Here is a 22,327-nt window from a genome sequence, read left to right as displayed (position 1 = left end):
TGCTTATGTGGTGCTGAGGAATCGAACCCAGGGCCTCATGCATGCAAGGCAAGCACTCTACCACTGAGCCACCTTCCCAGCCCCAGAGTTTCAGTTTTGATGCTAAGGTCTTTAATCCATTTTGAATTGATGTTAGTGCATGGTAACAGGCTGGGGTCCACTTCTAGTTTTTTGCATGTGGCCGTCCAGTTTTCCCAGCACCAGTAGTTGAAGAGGCTGTGCTTCTTCCACTGTATGTCTGGCTCCTTTGTCAAATATCAGCTGACTGTAAGCGTGTGGTTTTATTTCTGGATCTTCTATTCCATTGGTCATTGGCTCTGTTTTTGTGCCAGTACCAAGCCATCTTTATTATTATGGCTCTATAGTAGAGTTTGAAGTCCGGCATCGAGATCCCTCCTGCCTTGTCTTTTTTGCCTAGACTTGTCTTGGCTATTCTAGGTCTTTTGTTGTTCCATATGAATTTTTGGACTGTTTTCTATATTTCAGTGATGAATGTCATTGGGATTTTAATAGGAATTATGTTGAATTTGTACATCAATTTTGGCAGTATGGCCATTTTCACTATAATAAGTCTACCTATCCAAGAATATGGAAGGTCTTTTCCATTTCCTGGTGTCCTCTATAATTTCTGTTAAGTTTTTATAGTTCTTTAAATAGTTCTTTTATACCTTTGGTTAGGTTAATTCCTAATTTTTTGTTTTTGAGGGTTATTGTGAATAGGGTTGTTTCCTTGATTTCCCTTTCTTCTTGTACATTGTTGGTGTACAGAAAGATGATTGATATTTGTGGGTTAATTTTGTATGCTTTTTTTTGTTGTTGTTGTTGCTCATAGGGCCTGAACACTCTGGGCCTGGGCGCTGACCCTCAGCTCTCTAGTTCCATGCTAGCACTCTACCACTTGAGCCATAGCATCACTTCTGGCTTTTTTCTGCTTATGTGGTGCTGAGGAATTGAACCCAGGGCCTCATGCATGCAAGGCAAGCACTCTACCACTGAGCCACCTTCCCAGCCCTTTGGCTTTTTTTTGTTTTGATCAAGGTTGGTAGCCTACTACTTGGGTCACACTTCCCCCTTGTTTGCTCTTTCTCTACAAGTAGTATATATTGTGGCTCTGGCCCCTGAATACTTGCATGTATTTCCAAAGAGTAGCGTTATATCTTGTATGTATAATGTTTCATCAGTAGAGCAGTCTGTCCTACCCCACTTCCCTTCCTGGATTAGAAAACCAAAATCCAAAGAGATAAGTGATTTCACTATACTTAGGTGGGTTCTAAATGGAAATCCAGACTAATTTGTAAATCAGGTATTTGCCCTGGTTCCTGACATCACAACAGATTGCTTTGATTGCCTGACCAGCCCAGTCATTCAATAGTACAAAATAGTAATAAGATTACTCTTTTCCACTAGATGTAACACCCGAAGCACTTGATCTAGAAAGGGCTTTCAATCACAGACTCCTACAAATATCAGTGTAGTATGAGTTTTACATTAAAATGTACTTGTCTCTGCTTTTCATGTTGCGTGAAGTGAGAATGCTCTCAAATTTGGATATGGGACTTGTGAGGCTTTAGTTGGGCTTGGTTGAAGTTTGGGTATGTCTGTATTTAAGGCAAGATAGGATTGCATTCCTTTGAGGGAGGGAAGGGATTGTTATTTACCAAATCTGATCCTAACAGTCTGCCTGCAAAGAGCAGAGTCCAAAAGGCATCATGAGGAATTCAGAGTTCAACCAGTTTTGATTTTTTCCCCATGTTTTTCCTCTTTGTCAATGTTTGTGAAAATACAGTGTACCCCACACGTGCAACAGAATAGACTTGCTTGAAATGCTTAAAAAATTTTCAGTTTCCTGAACCTGCTCCAACATCCTATTATCTAGCTTTCCTTCATCTTAAGAGCAGTTTCCACATTCATTCAGTGATTTGTGTGTTTGCTTCATTTTATTTTCTTTTTTTTTTTTTGGGTCCGGTTGTGGGGCCTGAACTCTGGGCCTGGGCGCTGTCCCTCAGCTCTTCAGCTCAAGGCTAGCGCTCTACCACTTGAGCCATAGCGCCACTTCTGGCTTTTTTCTTTTTGCTTATGTGGTGCTGAGAAATCAAACCCAGGGCCTCATGCATGCAAGGCGAGTGCTCTACCACTGAGCCACCTTCCTAGCCCCTGGCTTCAAAATTTTTATTCTCCTGCCCCCTACTGGGATTATAGGAGTATACCACTATATCTAGCTTAAAAAATGCTTTTCACTGGGGCTGGGAATGTGGCTCGGTGGTAGAGTGCTTGCCTAGCATACATGAAGTCTGGGGTTTGATTGCTCAGTACCATATAAAAAGAAAAAGCCTTGGCTGGGAAGGTGGCTCCGCGGTAGAGTGCTTGCCTCCCATGCATGAGGCCCTGGGTTCCATTCCTCAGCACCACATAAGCAGAAAAAAGCCAGAAGTGGCGCTGTGGCTCAAGTGGTAGGGCGCTAGCCTTGAGCTGAAGAGCTGAGGGACAGTGCTCAGGCCCAGAGTTCAGCCCCCACGACCGACAAAAAAGAAAAAAAAAAAAGCTAGAATGGCTCTGTGCTTCAAGTGGTAGAGTGCTAGCCTTGAGCAGAAGCAGCTGAGGGACAGTGCCCAGGACTAGCAAAAAAGAAAAAAATGCTTCTACATTGTGTTCATAACCTAGTTTATGAAATTGAAATTCCTTTGCACAATCCTTAGAAATACTAAGAAAAGCTGGGTGCAGTACATGCACACACACACATACATATTCTATAATCCATCCTAGCTACTCAGGAAGTTGAGCTCTGAGGATCATTGGTTCAAAGCCACTTCAGTCAGGTGAGACTCTTAATCTCCAGTGTCACCTAGAGCACTAGCCTTGAACCAAAAATCCCAAGGACAATGCCTAGATCCTGAGTTCAAGCCCCCGGACAGGCACACACACTAAAAATCTAAGGGCAACAAAAGTATGTAAGTGGCCCATGGTAATGGTCCCTTCCACCCCCAGCCTGCTTGTCAGCCCCCCTTCACAGAGATAATGCACTTAAACTGCTCTTTATTCTATCAGAGCTGTTCCTATAGTTTACCCACTTGCGGTTTTGAACAGTTTCAAAGAGAAGACACCCCAGGAGAGTGAATACTGATTCACAAACAAAGTGTACAGGGGCTGGGAAGGTGGCTCAGTGATAGAGTGCTTGCCTTGCATGCATGAGTCCCTGGGTTCGATTCCTCAGCACCACATAAGCAAAAAGAAAAAAAGCTGGAAATGGCGCTGTGGCTCAAGAGGTAGAGCTCTAGACTTGAGCTGAAGAGCTGAGGGACAACACCCAGGCCCAGAGTTCAGGCCCCATGACTGGACCCTCCTCCCGCCCCCCAAAGAAAAAAAAAAGAACAAACGAAGTGTACAATGAAGTTGTCACAGAGGAGTTAAAAGTACATTCCATAATATATTCTTAGTTTTAAAGCTCTAAATGTGACTCTTTAGAACTCTATGGGGGAGAAACTACCTCTAGTACTTATTTTCCTGCATATCTTGGTAATTGCCCGGGCCCTCAGCGAGAAGTACTGATCTCAACACACACCAGCCGAGAGCTATTTAGAAGCCCACTCTGTGCTCTCAGAAAGTGATTGTTCCATGACATTTCATGCCTCAGAACAAGCCTACATGTAGTTCTGAAGCCGTGTCCCACAATCTGAGTCTCAGTCGGAGCTAATGGCTGTGCTGGTGGTATTTGTGTGTCCTTTGTGAGGCTTTTGAACAACCTCCCATTACACACTCCCTGTGCAGCCATAATGCTTTAGTGGGAGTTATTTCCAAGTCTCATTTTCATGCTGTGATTGTATTAAAGGAGTTTTAGATAAAAGTTCCTGGGTGTCAGAAAGAATGTAGATTTACACCAATTGCCATTTGAACAAAAACTGTAGACAGTCCTATGTGACAATATTACAATTTGGGACACAGTTTAGATGCTGCATGTCATCAAGTTGGGGAACGACCGTGGCCAGGAGAGGGTGCGGTGGGGTTCTGTGTGGAGCCAGCCAGCCGGTGCTCTGAGCACTTTGTACTTCTTTTTCAAACCATTTTTGGGCCTGACATGGAGTAAGATCCATTGTTTTCTAGCACCTCTGGCTATGAGGTTAATGGCAGCAGTCTTAATCTGAAGACCTTACTGTCTTCATTAGTTCCAAGATCACACATTAACACTATTAAGGCACAGTTTTGTTTTAGTTAAACCTTTTAGTGATGCAGGATAAGCTTGAGAGCTAGGCAAGGGAAAGAGAAAATAGAAGAACAGTGATGAGAGAGAGACCGTAGGAGACACATGACACAGAACTGCTTCTAACCAGTGTGAACTTATGTTGTCATATTGGGATAAATATTCTGGTTTTGAGAAATTAGGGGTAGAAATGATAACTTTTAAGTTTGCTCTGCTTTCTTGCTGAACTGCCCATCTACCACTTGAGCTACACCTCCAGCCCTGCTTTTTGCTGGTCATTATGGAGATGAAGTCTCCAGGACTTTTCTGCCTAGGTGGACACCTGAGTGGTTAGTATTACAGATGTGATCTACTAGCTCTGGCTGAGAAATCCCTTTAAAAGTCTGGGAGATAATATTCCACTCTTGCATTTGTATCTTTAACACAAAACTGTCTCATTCTGTGCATTGTTAGTAATGATTTCCTTCTGCTTTGATATAAACACCCCATTTGTAACATTGTGAGTCAGACTCTTGGTGAGTTACCACAGCAACAGAATAAACTTTTGGAGCATTATTGCAGTACTTGAAACTTAACAGTTTCATAATAATTTGAAATGTTACAGTGAAACATGGAGCTGATAGAACATATCTTAAAAAGCAGTTATAAATTCAGAACAGAATCTCATTTCCAAGTAGGCTTTTGAGAATGGTTTCATTTTTATGTCTCTCAAGCTGAGTGTAACGGTATATGCCTGTAATTCCAGCAAGTTTAAGACTAGTCTGGGTTATGAAGTGAAATTTTGTCTCAAAACAGCCATCAGAAACTATTCACATTGTAGTGATTTTCTAGTTTCACTTTTTTCTTTGTAGTGGTTTGAACTCCAGGTCTAGAGTAACTAGGATTACAAGCGTGAGCCACTAGTGCCTGGTAGCAGTTTTCTTTTCTTTTTGGTGCTTGTATTGCAGCTTGAACTCAGGGCCCCCAGCAATGTTTCTGAAGTCCCAGCTACTCTTTTTTGAGGGAGGGGTCCAGTCATGGGGCCTGAAGTCTGGGCCTGAGTGCTGCCCCTTAGCTCTTCAGCTCAAGGCTAGCACTCTACCACTTGAGCCACAGCTCCACTTCCAGCTTTTTTTTCTTTTTGCTTATGTGGTGCTGAGTAATGGAACCCATGGCCTCAGGCATGCAAGGCAAGCGCTCTACCACTGAGCCACCTTCCCAGCCCCACTTTTTTTTTTTTTTTTAAAGCTCTATGTGTGTGTGTGATCAGCAAGGTTTGACACCCTCTGGTGCAGATGTGGAAAATTCTTTTCCTTATTCAGATATGCATGCATGAACAGAGTATACACTGTTTGTTTTGTATGTATGTGCCAGTCCTGGGCTTGAACTCAGGGCCTGGATGCTGTCCCTGAGCTTCTTTTGTTCAAGGCTAGTACTCTTTTTTTTGGGGGGGGGTCATAAATCCACTTCAGTCCTATCTTCTATTTAAAAAAATTAATGTTTTTTTTATTGTGAAAATACTGTACAGAGGGGTTACAGTTACATGAGCAAGGTAATGAGTACATTTTTTATCAAGCATTGTTGCCTCCTCCTTTGTTTTTCCCCTACCATCCCTTCCCTCCCACCTCCTCAACTACACTCCCTCCTTCCCTCTCCCCCCTCTTCAGCCACAGTGCTACTTCTGGCTGGCTTTTTCTCTTTATGTAGTATTTTAGGAATCAAATCCAAGGTTTCATGCATGCTAGGCAAGCACTCTACCATTAAGCCACATTCCCAGCCCCTCTTATTTTGTTTTTAAAATGTTGCTGCAAAAAAATTGAAGCATTAAAGCCTGGCTAGCTACTCAGGAAGCTGAGATCCGAGGATCGCAGTTCAAAGCCAGCCTGGGCAGGAAACTGTGAGACTCTTTATCTCCAGTAAGCCACTCAGAAAACTGGAAGTGGTGCTGTGGCTCAAGTGGTAGAGTGCTTGCCTTGAGCTGAAGAGCTGAGGGAGAGTGCCCAGGCCCAGAGTTCAGGCCCCACGACCTACAAAAAAAAAAAAAAAGAAGAAGAAAAAAGCAGTATACTACCTTTAATCAGAACTAATGAATTCTTTTAAATCTTGATTTGGAACTCAAAGACAAATGCTTAGTATCTACAGGTCTTGGTGTGTTTTTGTTGTATTTTGTTGAATTTGTGAATACTTGATCACTGACTTTATTAGTCTAGCCAGAAAACAGAAAATTGACTAAGGAGTAATTATTAGGAATAAAGTGTTATGAAACAAACAACTGCAGTATTCTGGGGTTAACTTTGGTGTGGTTGTTCTTTTGGGGATATTTACAGAATACCCCATAATTGTCTTGGTGTATGTATATATGTCTGTGTCTGTGTGTGTGCCAGTCCTGGGGCTTGACTCAGGGCCTAGATGTTGTCCCTGAGCCTTTTTTTTTTGGTCAGTCGTGGAGCTTGAACTCAGGACCTGGGTGCTGTCTCTAAGCTCTTCAGTTCAAGACTAGTACTCTGTCACTTGAACCACAGCTCCACTTCTGGTTTTCTGGTGGTTAATTGGACTTTTCCTGCCCGGACTGGCTTTGAACCGAGATCCTCAGATCTCAGCCTCCTGAGTAGCTAGGATTACACATGTGGGCCACTGGAATCCAGCTTTTTAATTTTTAAAATTTAATTTAATTTTTGTTGGTTGTGGGGCCTGAACTCTGGGCCTGGTAGCTGTACCTCAGGTCTTCAGCTCAAGGCTAACGGCTCTACCACTTGAGCCACAGCACTACTTCCAGGTTTTTCTGCTTATGTGGTGCTGAAGAATCGAACACAGTGCCTCATCCGTGCAAGGCAAGCACTCTACCACTGAGCCACCTTCCCAGCACCTTTTTTTTAAAAATCAAAGCTAGTGCTCTACCACTTGAGTTACAGTTCTACTTCCTGTTTTTTGGCATTTCCTTGGAGATGAGAGTCTCATGGTCTTTCTTGCCCTGACTGGCTTTGAATTACAATCCTCAGATCTCAGCCGCCCATGGAGCTAAGGATGCTGGCATAGGTGAGTTTTATGTCTTGAAAATTAGCATCTTCCAAAAGGCATTCAGCTTAAAAAGATAAACTGCATATGTAGGACTTGCCCCCATTTAGCAAGTCAGCCAGTCACAGACAGACCATCCTTACAAGCCTGCTTCTGCACCATGTACCTCTGCTCATTTTACACTAGGCAGCTGGAGCTGAGCCACCAGCCTCATTGTCCTCTAGTTGTTGCCAGTATACTGAATTAAATTTTAATTGAAATTAAGACACTTAAGTGTAAAGCAGAACCACTGAAGAATAGCCATGCTGCTGTCTTGAGTGTGTACTCCATGTCCTCTGCCTTTTCTAACTTCACTTGAGGAAAACATCTTGAATAGATTTGCGTAAAGCCTTGTACATATGTTGGAGGCCTTTCACAAAGTAAGCCACTGATGCTTTAAAATCAGCTGTTGTCAGTTCTGTGTGATTCCCGCAGAGACACTAGAGGAGGAGCCTTTGTGGGTCAGGCTCAAGGCCGTTGTGCCACGTAGGACGGGACCCCTCCCTCCATCTTAGATCTGATAGCATGTAAACCCACCTGCACTCCTTGCCTTCCTTGTGGCCTGCCAGTCCATTTGGAGACCTGAAGTTTCTTCTCACATCTATTCCCACTGGGCAGAAAGACCTGAGGTATGCCTATCCTTCACCACAACAAAACTACTGAAAAGTAGTTTTTAATCTCTTAGAATTATATTTGTTGGGTACCAGAGGCTTATGCCTAATCCTAGTTACTCAGAAAGCTGAGATCTGAAGATTACAGTTGGAAACAAGCCTGCCTGAGAGACTCTTTATCTCTAATTAACCACTCTAGATCCAGAAGTGGTGCTGTGGCTCAACTTGGTAGAGTACTAGCCTTGAGCAAAAGAGCTCAGGGGCAGAGCCCAAGCCATGAGCCCCACAACCAACCAAAAAGAAAAAAATTCTTTTCTTTCTTCTTTTTGCTTGGCATCAGTGGGCCTAATACTCAGCAGGTTGAGATCAGAGGATCATGGTTCTAAGCCTTCCCCAAGCAGGAAGATCTTATCTCCAATTAAAAATCACAGAAAAAGCCAGAGGTGGCACTGTGGCTCAATTGGTAGAATGCTAGCCTTGAGCAAAAGGAGCTCAGGGGGAGTATCCAGCCCCAGGACTGGCAAAATAAATAAATAAATAAAACTAAGAAGTTGTACAAAGAGGTTCCAAAAGTCAAGTTATGAGTACAGTGTATTTTGATTACTTGTCTCCCCTTCCATCATTTTCCCCTCTCCCATCCCTACCTTCGAGTTACATAGTTCCATTTTTACATAATGTACATTGAATATAATGACTGTTTTGCTTATCCTTTTTACGACCTGGAATGAGCAAATTGTCTTCCAAATGATAACAACTTGCACTTTTTTTGTGTGTGCCAACCAATCTTGGAGCTTGAACTTGGGCCTGGGAGCTATCCCTGAGCTCATTTTCTCAAGGCTAGCACTTCAACACTTGAGCCACAGCTCCACTTCCAGCTTAATTGGAGATAAGAGACTCATGGGCTTTCCTGCCCAGGCTGGTTTTGAGTGGGATCCTTAGATTTCAGCCTCCTCAGCCTCCTGAGTAGCTAGGGTTACAGGTATGAGCCACCAGTTCCTGGCACAACTTACACATTCTTTTTTTTTTTTTTTGGGCCTGGACGCTGTCCCTCAGCTCTTCAGCTCAAGGCTAGCGCTCTACCACTTGAGCCACAGCACCACTTCTGGCTTTTTTCTTGCTTATGTGGTGCTGAGGAATTGAACCCAGGGCCTCCATGCATGCAAGGCAAGCACTCTACCACTGAGCCACCTTCCCAGCCCCACAACTTACACATTCTTGACAAGATTAAAGAACATGGAGCCAGTGGCTCATTCTATGCAAGAAATGATCCAAGTAGCCATGATTTCAGGCTTAAGCTACTTATACCTATGGAGATCTGCGTGTTACTGAAGTACTGCTGCAGTCCTTATACTTGGTGAAAATATACTGTGTCTTACTCATTATTATGGATTTAATGTTAAGAAGTATTATGAGAATTTAAAGTATTGCTGCTTGTTTAGAATAAAAAATCATCTAATTCTGACCCCTGTTTGCCCAACAGGAAGCCAGCAGACCTGCAGAACTTGGCTCCTGGGACCCACCCACCATTTATAACTTTCAACAGTGAAGTGAAAACAGACGTTAATAAAATTGAGGAATTTCTTGAGGAAGTCTTATGCCCTCCCAAGTGAGTATCCAATCAAATTGCATGGGAATACTGCTGTCTCTCTGAAGCTTTGTCTTAGTTGTCCCCAGAGACTGTTCTGATGGCACTGAAGTTAAATACAGCATTGATTTGAGATGATCAAAAGTATCTTTTAAATGATTGACCATTAATGCTACATAGCTGTCAGAATTGATGACTTCACAATCATTCCTACAAAGATGTCAGAATTGGTCTCTTGCTAGGCCATTAGTAAGCCATACTAAAGAGGATGGGAATCTGTAAGCAGGAAGAACATGATGAAAGCAGGTTGGGGATGTGTATGACACACCAGAGAAGAATGGTCATTTGTGGGTTATTAATCTCAAACCAAGGGAGTTTGTGGAGAAGAGATGAGGAAAGATAGTTCCAACTAAACCCAGCCCAGAACCTCTGCAGGTGGGTGGGACAGCCAGCCATGGGGTTTGCCCTCAGTGAGTTTATGGACAGCTTTCTGGAATCCAAACGGGGGGGGGGTGTTGATGTCCCGTATTCTGTTCCTGGGAGTCACATTTACTTAGCTCTTTGAGACATCCAGATCTAGAAGTTACACATGTACTGACCATGATGACAGTTTCCTAAATTGCAGATCACAATTTTGTATCCTACTGTAATCTTGGCAAAGGTTCAAAGCATTATTAATTTCTTTCAGACTTTGCAGTGTCATTGTCCTGAAAACAAACGTGTTCATTTCCTCTGACCCAAGACTTTCTAGTTGATTTGACTTTCACCTTCCATGTGTAGATAAACTTCACAGAAATGGGTTTATTGGGTCAGAGCATTCTAAACTTAGTTGCTCAATATTTATCCATTCATATGCTCATTCATTCATTCATTCTGTAGGCAATGGTAACTAGACAGCGTGGCCACATAGTGACTAAATTGAGCAAGCAGAGTTGGAGGCAGGGACTAGTGAAGAAAGCATTAGAGAAGAGACAATACAAAAGCCAGCCTTATTTAAACTAAGAAAAGTGGCAGTTGGCAAAAAGTGACCCTCAGTGGGTGAATGAAAGACTAGCAGACATCTTAGGACAGAAGATTTATTTTGGATAGGTTGTTTGTTTGGAGGAGGGTAAGCAGGAAGGCTGTTATGAAGAGAGTGAGTGAGCAGGTCATCCTGCCCTGAATAAAACTGCCTTTCCTTAGTCACTACCTAAAATTGTGTTCTCTTCATCCTTGTTTTTTTAATGCTAATTCTAAAGGCTTGCCCTTGTCCCTGAGCTCTTTAGCTCAAGGTTACAGCTCTGCCACTTTTGTGTGTGTAGTTCTGAGGCTTGAACTCTGGGCCTGGGCTCTGTCCCTCAGCTCTTCAGCTCAAGGCTAGCGCTCTAACACTTGAGTCACAGCGTCACTTCCAGCCTTTTCTGTTTATGTGGTGCTGAGGAATCGAACCCAGGGCCTCATGCATGCAAGGCAAGCACTCTACCCCTGAGCTACCTTCCCAGCCCCAGCTCTGCCAGTTTGAGCCACACTGCCACTTTGAATTTTCTGGTGGTTAGTTGGAGATGACTCTTAGTATTTTCCTGCTTGGGCTGTCTTTGAACTGTGAACTTCAGATCTCATCCTCAGGAATAGCTAGGATTACAGGTTAAGCCACCACCCCCTGGCCTCTCTAATTTCTTCTTTATCTCTACTTCCTGGAGTTCTAACTTCCTGAAGTACATTCAGACCAACATTAATGCAACTGCAAAAATTTCCCCCAGCCTATGCATTAACTCGAATACTACTAGATCAAAACTGAGATCTAGCTGGGCGCTGGTGGCTCACGCCTGTAATCCTAGCTACTCAGGAGGCTGAGATCTGAGGACTGCAGTTCAAAGCCAGCCTGGGCAGGAGAGACCGTGAGACTCCTATCTCCAATAAACCACCAGAAAACCAGAAGTGGCGCTGTAGCTCAAGTGGTAGAGTGCTCGCCTTGAGCTGAAGAGCTGAGGGACAGCGCCCAGGCCCAGAGTTCAAGCCCCACGACCAACAAAACAAAAAACAAAAAAAAACCCTGAGATCTTTGTAAATTGTAAAGGGTAGCTTTATGTATCTGTGGAGATGTTAGGAACACACAATTCAACACAGTAGAAATAACTTTTGAAGGGTGTTATGACATGTAGCCCACTAGATCCATTTTCCTCCTCTTCCTCCTCATCATTATTTTGGAATGCCTTAATCATTTTCTTTGAATGAAGCTATGGTTTGAGCATTTCTAAAGCACTTATTATGTAAATTATTCCAAATATATTAAGTTAAAAAAAAAACTAGCTGGGAATGTAGCTCAGTGGCAGAGTGCTTGCCTTACATGCATGAAGTCCTGAGTTTGATTCCTCAGTAACACATAAAGAGAAAAAGCCAGAAGTAGTGCTGCGGCTCAAGTGGAGGAGTGCTAGCCTTGAGCAAAAGAAGCTTAGAAGTGCCTAGGACCGGAGTGCAAGCCCCAGGACTGGCAAAAAAAAAAAAAAAAAAAAAATCAGTGTAGCTGGTAGCATAAATGCCACTTTAAGTTCAACAGACATTTTCCTATGTTCTCTTATAACCTTTGACAGCAACAAAATCAAGAAATTTTACTCTTGTTGTTTTTCTCTGAGAGGGACTGACATGAAGAGAAATACTAATATCAAAATGTTTGGATTTCCTGGCCGTTAGTGATTGGTGTTTTCTCTTTTCTCTCTCTTTTGAGACCTAGCTCTTGCTATGTAGCACTGGGCCTTGAACTCACTGTCTTCTTTGCCCTAGACTCCTAAGAGCTGAGGCCATACTCATGCACCAGCATATCCAGCATGCTTTTTTCTTTGATCCTGGGGCTTGAACTCAGGACCTGGGTGCTATCTCTGAACCTCTTCATGTTCAAGGCTAGTGCTCTACCACTTGAGCCACAGGGCCACTTCTGATTTTTTCTGAGTAGTTTATTGGAGGTAAGAATCTCACAGACTTTCTTGCCTGGGTTGGCTTTGAACTGTGGTCCTCAGATCTCAGCCTCCTGAGTAGTTAAGATTACAGGTATGAGCCACTGTGCTTTGCTTGTCTATATGGAAACTTCACCTCTGTTTTAATTGGACTAGTTCTTACAGATACAATAACCAAGTATAGTCATTTTTTTCAGTTTAAACGTTTGGAAATCTGTTATAAATTGTTCAGAATGTGCTAAATTCTTTCCAATGATTTTCCTTTTTTTCCCCCTCTACTTAAAAAAAAAAATGAGCTGTGGTTTATATTCTATAGCGAGTTACAGTTCACTTTTTGTAGAATGGATTCTTCCTGATTTTGCCCAGGCCTCTGTGGTTGTCAACAATGCTAAATGTGCTAATTCTGTGCCCTATACTGCTCTTTTGATTTTTTTTTTTGGGTCAATCCTGGAGTTGAACTCAGGGCTTGGGCACTGTTCCTATGCTTCTTTTACTCAAGGCTTGCGCTCTACCACTTGGGCCACAGCCTTTTCTGTGTATGTGGTACTGAGGAACAGAATGCAGGGCTTCGTGCATGCTAGGCAAGCACTCTACCACTAAGCCACATTCCCAGCCCTCTTGATTCTTTCATGCATTTTCTCAGCCCTAAGAAGTTCTTCATGAAGAAACTGGAAATGAGTTTTCCAAATAGTTTGTTCAGGGGTTCACTGTTAATAATATCAGGTCAGATGACATTAAAAATGCCTTTTGGTCGGGTGCTGGTGGCTCACACCTGTAATCCAGCTATTCAGGAGTCTGAGATCTACTGATCACAGTTCAAAGCTAGCCCAGGCAGGAAAGTCCATGAGACTCTCCAGTAAACCACCAGAAAACCAGAAGTGGCGCTGTGGCTCAAGTGGTAGAGCACTCACTTTGAGCTGAAGAGCTGAGGGTCAGCACCCAGGTCCAGAGTTAAAGCCCCCCCCCCCAAATGTGTCTTTTACCTGGACACTGGTGGCTCACATATAATCCTAGCTATTCAGGAGCCTGAGATCTGAGGTTCACAGTCCAAAGCTAGCCCAGGCAGAAATATCGTGAGACTTCTGTTTTTCTGGTGGTTAATTGGAAATAAGAATCTCATGACTTTCCTGACTGGGCTGCCTTTGAACTGTGATCCTCAGATCTCAGCCTCCTGAGTAGTTAGGATTATAGGCGTGAGCTGCTACCACCTGGCAAGGTGTAAGTCTTTAATTGGGATTTTTTTTACAATGAGTACAGGTGAAGTTAAAAGTAGAGAAGAGAAATCAAAGCTAGATGCTGTGATGAGCAAGCAAGACAGAAGTGGCTGTCAGCAATTCAGCAGATGCTTTCAAAACAGGCCAGGTTTGACTTCTGATAAGAAAGAGCTACTTTGCCAAAAACCTTGAAACTTGGGTTTTAATCTGAACTGCACCTGGCTAATGTACTGATAAAAGGGCAGAGTAAAGGACAACAAGTAAATAGAATAGATAAATTTAGATGGCACTAAAAATGCTCAGCCATTAAAAAAAATTTTAAGACAGATAACAGGCTGTATAAACAGACTTTCTCTTATTAACATGAGAAAGAAGAAAAGATCTGAGCCTTTTCCTAAGATGATGGAAATATCTCTGCTAGCTTGCAATCCATAGTCTATGATATAAATCAGGGGTTGATCTGGGAATCAAAACGTTCCAGGTGCTCATGTCTGTTCTGTGGCACACAGCCTTTTATGAGTCCTTTCTCTCCCATACTCCAGATGATCAATTGAGAGCTCACCGCAGTTGGAAATCACTGCTTGGCCAAGCTGTTTGCTAAAGCTAATAATGGATGAATTTGAATCTTGTGTATCAGAGACTTGCAAAGAAAAAAGTTGGCAACTGATTTTGGAGGTGGTAGTGTAGAATTTGAGTTATCTGTTAGATCCTGCTCTGTGGCACGGGGACAGGAACTCTGTGTTTCAGTTTCTGGATACTTTTAGCTAGCTGGGTGACTTTGTGAGCTAACTATTTAAGCTTCCAGGAGGTAAGTTTCCTTTTAAGCAAAGTGAGAGAATCAAGGCAAGTGCAGGTACTCTGTCCTTTATAGTCACAGCACATTTGATGACTTTTCCACTTCAGTCTGCTTAGAGAACAGGGCTCTTTCAGCATTTTGAGAGTATCTATTTTATTTTATTTTTGGGTCCGGTTGTGGGGTCTGAACTCTGGGCCTGGGCGCTGTCCCTCAGCTCTTCAGCTCAAGGCTAGCGCTCTACCACTTGAGCCACAGTGCCACTTCTGGCTTTTTTCTTTTTGCTTATGTGGTGCTGAGGAATCGAACCCAGGGCCTCAGAGGAATGCAAGGCAAGCGCTCTGCCACTGAGCCATCTCCCCAGCCCCAAGTATCTATTTTTAAACGAGTAAAAAATGCAAAGGCTGGATGTGGTGGCAACTGGTAATCTCAGCTCTTAAGGGAGGCAGACATTCAGGGAGGAACGTAGTTTGAGGGCAGCCTCCGCAAAAAAGTTAGTGAGATTCTCCTTATCTCAGCAAATTTAGGTGGGAGGATCTCAGTACATGGCCAGCCCTAGTCAAAAAGTGAGAGACCTTTATTTAAAAAAATAAAGAGAGATGTTGGTGCCGGTGGCTCACGCCTGTAATCCTAGCTACTCAGGAGGCTGAGATCTGAGGATCACGGTTCAAAGCCATAGGCAGGAAAGTCCGTGAGACTCTTATCTCCAATAAACCACTAGAAAACCAGAAGTAGTGCTGTGGCTCAAGTGGTAGAGCGCTCACCTTGAACTGAAGAGCTGAGGGACAGTGCCAAAGCCCAGAGTTCAAGCTCCACGACCGACCAAAAAAAAAAAAAATAAGAGAAAGAGAGAACAAAGGCTTGATCCCACGTGGTAGAGCATCTGCTGTCTGATTTCACTAAAACTAGGTTTCTAGTGGGAACACTTGTATTTGTAAAAGTGGTAAGTCGCTTCTTATACACAGCAGTTAGTACCATGCCTGGCACACAATAAACAGTTACAGGAATAGAAGTTTTCTTAATTTAGGAATGAGGTGCCGCTCACTGCTGCTTGGACTTTTGTTGGTGGTGGTGGTGGTACTCATGGGGCTTGAACTCTGGGCCTGGGCGCTGTCCTTCAGCTCTTCAGCTCAAGGCCAGCACTCTACCACTTGAGCCACAGTGCCACTTCCAGGTTTTTCTGCTTATGTGGTGCTGAGGAGCCGAACCTAAGTTCTCATGCATGCAAGGCAAGCACTCTACCACTGAGGAACGACTTGCTACCAGGCCTGCTTTACAAGGAGTGGAAGCTTTGCAGGGAACTTGGCTGCTGCGTATCAGGGGATGAGCAGGGGTGTTGAGTCTGGGCCTTGCTTGAACTCTTCACCTCAGGCGGGTGTGAGAGGGCACATGCATACATTTAGGTAAAACTCATTACATTATTAGTTCCCCCAAAATGATACAATTACTTGTGTTTACAGGGGAAATCTTTATGATTACAAATTGAGAGATAGCTAGAGCTATTAAAAAGAATGAGAGCTAATATGTAGGTGGTCAATGGATATTTTATTTGTTTGTTTGTTTTTTTGGGTCCAGTCGTGGAGCCTGAACTCTGGGCCTGGGCGCTGTCCTTCAGCTCTTCAGCTCAAGCCTAGCGCTCTACCACTTGAGCCACAGCGCCACTTCCGGCTTTTTTCTTTTTGCTTATGTGGTGCTGAGGAATCCAACCCAGGGCCTCAGGCATGCAAGGCAAGCGCTCTACCACTGAGCCACCTTCCCAGCCCCTCAATGGATATTTTATATCATCCTTACCAATAAAGCATCATGCTTGATTTCTAGAAGCTCTGTTTCTTCCTGAATTCAAAATAGTAAGCAGGAGAAATGTGTTTCTTGCTGGGTACTGGTGGCTCACGCCTATAATCCTTGCTACTCCAGGAGGCTGAGATCTGGGGGTTACAGTTTGAAGCCAGGTAGGAATGTCGGTGAGACTTATCTCCCTCCAGTTAACTACCAGAAAACTGGAAGTGGAGCTGTGGTTCCAAGTGGTGGTGCTTTAGCTTTGAGCAAAAGAGCTTAGGAACAGTGCTCAGGCTCACAGTTCAAGCCCTAGAACAGGAAAGGAAGGAAATAAGGAAATGTTCGTTACTGTTGGAGCCCTCAGGATAGTTGGCGACATTGCATTTTCTGTTGCTAGTCGTCCCCCTCCTCCCCTCCACTGTGGGGCATTTCACACATGGGTTGTGGGAGGGCAGGTGCTTTCTGTGTAGGATCTGTGGCTCTTCCCTGTCCAGGGCTCAGCACTGCCAGCGCTGGCTGGACTCTGTACTAAGGATGGCTAGTACAAGCAAACCTCAAGTCCTTACCTTGTTTGATTGGATTCTTTGGTATTTGTATTGAGATACTTTAGGTGCAGAACATTTTATCATCCCAGCTGCCTGTAGGATGCCAGCGCCCTGAGCTGAACTCTGCACAAGTCCACTGTCCCAGTAGTGCTGCCTTTGCCAAGTGGAGGTGGAGTGCGGATGCCCTTTGACTGCCAAGAATCTTAATGCATGAACAAAACATGGGCAGAGCTCTATTTCCTAAGGAAAAAACACATTTAAAAATAGCACAGAAAACAGAGGAAGACATTTCTTAGAGTAATAACTAGTCAAAGCTGTCTGGGAATCCAGGCGCTGGTGGCTTATGCCTGTAATCCTAGCTTTTAAGGAGGCTAAGATCTGAGGATCACAGTTCAAAGCCAGCCCAGGTAGGAAAGTCTGTGAGACACTTATCTCCAATAAACCACCAAATCCAGAAGTGGCACTGTGGCTCAAGCGGCAGAGTGCTAGTCTTTTTTTGGGGGGAGGGGGGGTCGGTTGTGGGCTTGAACTCTGGGCCTGGGTGCTGTCCCTGAGCTCTTCCACTTAAGGCGAGTGCTCTACCACTTGAGCCACAGTACTACTTGTGGTTTTCTGGTGGTTAATTGGGGATAAGAGTCTCACAGACTTTCCTGCCCTGGCTGGCTTTGAACCATGATCCTCAAATCTCAGCCTCCTGAGTAGCTAGGATTATAGGCGTGAGCTACCAGCACCCAGCTTAGACTGCTAGTCTTGAGCTGAAGAGCTGAGGGACAGAGCTGAGTTCAAGTCCCATGACCAACAACAAAAAAAGCTGTCTGGTCTGGGCACTGATGGCTCACACCTGTAAGCCTAGCTACTCAGGAGGCTGAGATCTGAGGATCATGGTTCAAAGCCAACCCGGGCAGGAAAGACTGAGACTCTTGTCTCCAGTTAACCACCAGAAAACCGGAAGTGGCTCTGTAGCTCAAGTGGTAGAGCGCTCACCTTGAGCTGAAGAGCTGAGGGACAGCTCCCAAGCCCAGAGTTCAAACCCCATGACCAAGCCCATGCCCCCCCGCCCCCCCCAAAAAAAAGCTGTCTGAGAACTGCTGGTACAATCCTTTATTGATTAATGTACCTGGGAGGTCTTTATAATCAATTATCACCTTTTACATTTAGATACTTAAAGCTTTCGCCAAAACATCCAGAATCAAATACTGCTGGAATGGACATCTTTGCCAAATTCTCTGCTTATATCAAGAATTCACGTCCAGAGGCTAATGAAGGTAAAAAGCAAAAAAGTTGAATTATCATTGGGGGAAAAATCAGATAACAAGAATTTCACTGTGACAGTGATTATAAATAAAAATTTTGGAGTCTAAGCATGACCATAGTATTAAAAAATATCTTTCAGACTTATCAGATAAACTGGAAGGACTTAAATTGCTGGGTTTCTAACTAGTACACCACGGGGCTGGGAAGGTGGCTCAGTGGTAGAGTGCATGCCCTGCATGCCAGAGGCCCTGGGTTCGATTCCTCAGCACCACATAAGCAAAAAGAAAAAAGCTGGAAGTGGCACTGTGGCTCAAGTGGTAGAGTGCTAGCCTTGAGCTGAAGAGCTGAGGGACAGCACCCAGGTCCAGAGTTCAGGCCCCATGACCGGACCCCAAAAAAAAAAAACCAAAAAAACAAAACCAATAACCTGGGTAGTAGGTTTGTGATAAGATGTTTGTTACATATTCTCTTTAAGTTTTCACGAAAGGGGAGCTGCAAAGAGTTAAGGTGAATCAGAATGACAGCATGGGGCTCTGGGTTCAAACCCCAATACTGCCCTTTCTCCCTAATGACTGTGGCTATGGTGGTTTGACACAGTGACAGAAATAAGCCTCTGCTTATTGGTAGGGTGCCCGCAGCCTACAAGCAGCGAGGTGCTTTTTCTGTGCACGTGTGCGCACACGTGTATATGTGTATGTATGTATGTTGATTCCCTTTGCAGAGCAGTTTGGTGACTGGTGATCCTTGTTACTCAGGAGGCCCAGATCTGAGGATCACAACTTGAAACCAGCTTGGGCAGGAGAGCCAGCCCCCCCGGCTCTTTAGTTAAAAGACAATTTTAGTATTTCATTTACCACACTCAAGTCCAGTGAAGGAAGAGGAGTGTTTGAGCTCAGTCCCTATCTCTTCACCACGCTGCCTGCCAACTGCCCGTTTCTCTCTTCATGGGTGGAACAGCGCTCTTTCTGGGGAGCCCTGTGCAAAGAGTATGTACGACAGCCACCCTTGGCTTCCAAAAGGGTTAATTCGTGGGCTGGGAACGAGGCTTAGTGGTAGAGTGCTTGCCTAGCATGCATGAAGTCCTGGGTTCATTCCTCAGTACCACATAAACAGAAAAGGCCAGAGGTGGAGCTATGGCTCAAGTGATAGAGTGCTAACCTCAAGCAAAAGGTCAGGGACAGTGCCCAGGCTCTGAATTCAAACCTCAGGACTGGGAGAGGAAAATCGTTAGTGTTAGACATTTGGTTGGTAGCTTGGAGGATTCTAGAAGTTTCTGGAAGTAACTAGCAATGGTACCAAGCGGGGAGTCTTGATGTTGGTTCATAAGAACAAATACTTGTGTAAAAAAGTGAAACACGGGGCTGGGAAGGTGGCTTAGTGGTAGAGCGCTTGCCTTGCATGCATGAGGCCCTGGGTTCGATTTCTCAGCACCACATAAGCAAAAAAGAAAAAATCCGGAAGTGGAGCTGTAGCTCAAGTGGTAGAGCGCTAGCCTTGAGTTGAAGAGCTGAGGGACAGCGCCCAGGCCCAGAGTTCAAGCCCCATGACCGGACCCCCCCTACCCCCCCAAAAAAAAGAAACACTTGGCAATTTCCTTTTGTTATTTCAGCAGGCAGACTTCCAAGCTGTCCAGGCTATTTTGTATTAACATTTCAAGCTGGGCGCTGGTGGCTCACGTCTGTATCCTACTCAAGAGGCTGAGATCTGAGGATCATGGTTCAAGGCCAGCCTGAGGCAGAAAAGTCTATGAGGCAGTAATCTTCAGTTAAAACTGGAAGAAGCAGCGTGGCTCACAGTGGTATAGTACTGGCCTGAGTGCAGAAGCTCAGGGACAGTCCTGGCCCTGATTTCAAGCCCTATGACTGACCCCCCCCCAAAAAAATGCAGTATTTTATAATTTAGTGTTAAAGTTCAGTTTCTTTCACTCTTGGGATAACTTCCATTGCATGAGATTTTTTTTTTCCTACAGTGAAAGAAAAAGAAAATTTTGTGTCCAGGCCCGGCTTGCATCTATTTCTATAATAGGTCCCAGTGGCTGCTTTGGTTTAGAAGCAGTTTTCTTTGGTAATTGGCTGCTTTTCTGCCTAATTTGTACTCTAACTCAATAGTTGTGTTGCAGCCGCTCCCACCACAGGCCTCGCTGCCGTGGCCCTCCTCCACGCCGCCACCCCTCCCCCCACCCCACGCGGGCTGCACTGTGCTTCAGCACAGAGCTCTTCCACTCTTCAGGTCATAAAGTTTGTTTCCCTTTTTGGCTTCTGAGGGCTGGAGGGTGGTTCAAGTTTGTCTGACACTCAGGGAAGGGATGGGAAATGGGTTTTATTTCGCTTTAGGGGACGAGGGCTGGGGAGGAGAACATGATTCATTTAAGTATAACTTGGCATTCTATTTTTTCCCTACCAATTTCTACCATCTGAGGTAGCCACCTACACTTATGTCTCTGGAGTGCTGTAGCCAATTAGAACAAAGGACATAATGGATACCAGTGATTCACTTAGAAGGCTTTGTATATGATGACCTATTGGTAAATAAGAATTCTAGTTGCCAAGCAACTTTCCCCACAGGGACTTGAACTGTCTTTAGGGACTTTAGAAAACAATATTTGGAAGCACTTTGGAGCTTCCTCGTGTCCCACAAGTCTGTTTGGTGCTGTTCTCTGCCTGTTGGTTTAGGGCAATGAAATGCCTTCAGTAAGCCTAGACGTTGATAGTTGCACAGAGATGCCACTGTCATTTTACATGATAAAGGAGAGTGGACATCCTTTTATCAACCAGCTAATTTATAAAATTCAGCATGTTGGATGATATTTGGGGGCGGGGAGGAGGCAGTTGTGGGGCCTGAACTCTGGACCTGGGCACTGTCCCTCAGCTCTTCAGCTCAAGGCTAGCGCTCTACCACTTGAGCCACAGCGCCACTTCCAGCTTTTTCTGCTTATGTGGTGCTGAGGAATGGAACCCAGGACTTCATGCATGCAAAGCAAGTGTTCTACCACTAAGCCACCTTCACAGCCCATGTTGGATGATTTTAAGACATTTTGGAACCTGTGTATAGTCTGGAATTAGATGTCTGGATGTTGCAGTGTGGGCTAGTGAAGGCAGAACCTGGATGGATGGATGGATGGATGGATGGATGGATGGATGGATGGATGGGGTGTGAAATTATAATTCTTTTGCCAACAGGTCTAGGTTGACTGGGAATAAAAGTTTATGTAATCTTGAGGCATTTAAAGAGTGAACTAGTAATTCCTTTTGTAGAATTGATTATGACCTGTCCCCAGATCTCTTTTTCAGTTCAGTGATTTTATTCATAGAATTTACTAAGTAGACCTAGTCTGTTGGCATTTGGCATTGCTATTTTCTCTCTCTTTCCCTCTCTCTCCCTCTCTTTCTCCCTCTCTCTCCTCTCTCCCCTCTCTCCTCTCCCCTCTCCCCTCTCTCCCCTCTCCCTTCTCTCCTCTCTCCCCTCTCCCTTCTCCCCTCTCCCTTCTCTCCTCTCTCTCCTTTCTCCTTTAGTGCCAGAATTTGAACCTTAGAACTTGGTCCTTGGCTCACAGCTGGTGCTCTACCACTTGAGCTATGTCTCTAGTTCACCATTTTGCTGCTTAACTGGAAATGTGGTCTTGTAGACTTTCCTGCCTGGGCTGGTTCTGAACTGTGATCTCAGCCTTCTGAGTAGCTAGGATTACAGGCATGAGCCACCAGTGCCCAGCCCAGATTCCTATTTTTAAATGCAAATAAAGAATCTGTAGGTTCTGATTAGTCCTTGTTACTCAAGATCCCTGTCTCCTCTTGCTTTCTCACTTACTCTGGCTTTCAGGTGGGTTGGGGGGGAGGGTTTGGTAGTGAGAATAGTTCATCATTGTAACTATGAAAGTGCATTGTGTATTTAATCATCTTAATACATTATCAACTTTCTCCAATTCTGATAAATAACTCAGCCTGAAAAGGTTGCTCGGTGTTTGGCTCAAGTGGTCTGTTGTCTGTTTAGCAAGTGCAAATCCCTGAGTTCAAACCCTAGTACCCAGTTGGGTGAGGGTTATTCATTTTTTTGGTCCTGGGGCTTCTCTGGGCCTGGGCGCTGTTCCTCAGCCCTTCCGCTCAAGGCAAGTGCGCTGCCACTTGAGCCATAGAGCCACTTCCAGTTTTCTGGTGGTTTATTGGAGATAAGAGTCTCACTGACCTTCCTGCCCAGGCTGGCTTTGAACTGTGATCCTCAGATCTCAGCCTCCTGAGTAGCTAGGATTACAGGCATGAGGATGGCACCTGGCAGGTTTATTCTTTTTTTTTTTTTTTTTTTTGGTCTGGTCATGGGGCCTGAACTCTGGGCTTGGGTGCTGTCCCTCAGCTCAAGGCTAGCGCTCTACCACTTGAGCCATAGTGCCACTTCCGACT

General features: G+C 44.4%; 1 protein-coding gene across 1 annotated transcript in view; it reads left to right on the top strand.

The window, feature by feature from the left end:
* Clic4 (chloride intracellular channel 4) overlaps nt 1-22,327 on the top strand; it is a 58,755-nt gene that overhangs the window by 31,321 nt on the left and 5,107 nt on the right. The window contains exons 2-3 of the mRNA XM_013032383.1: nt 9,279-9,445; nt 17,841-17,947. Coding sequence (XP_012887837.1) covers nt 9,279-9,445; nt 17,841-17,947 — 274 coding nt within the window. The remainder of the gene's footprint in view (nt 1-9,278; nt 9,446-17,840; nt 17,948-22,327) is intronic.

Source organism: Dipodomys ordii, unplaced genomic scaffold, assembly GCF_000151885.1.
Source record: "Dipodomys ordii isolate 6190 unplaced genomic scaffold, Dord_2.0 Scaffold6, whole genome shotgun sequence".
Lineage (NCBI taxonomy): Eukaryota > Metazoa > Chordata > Mammalia > Rodentia > Heteromyidae > Dipodomys > Dipodomys ordii.
This window is presented reverse-complemented; position numbering and strand designations above follow the sequence as displayed.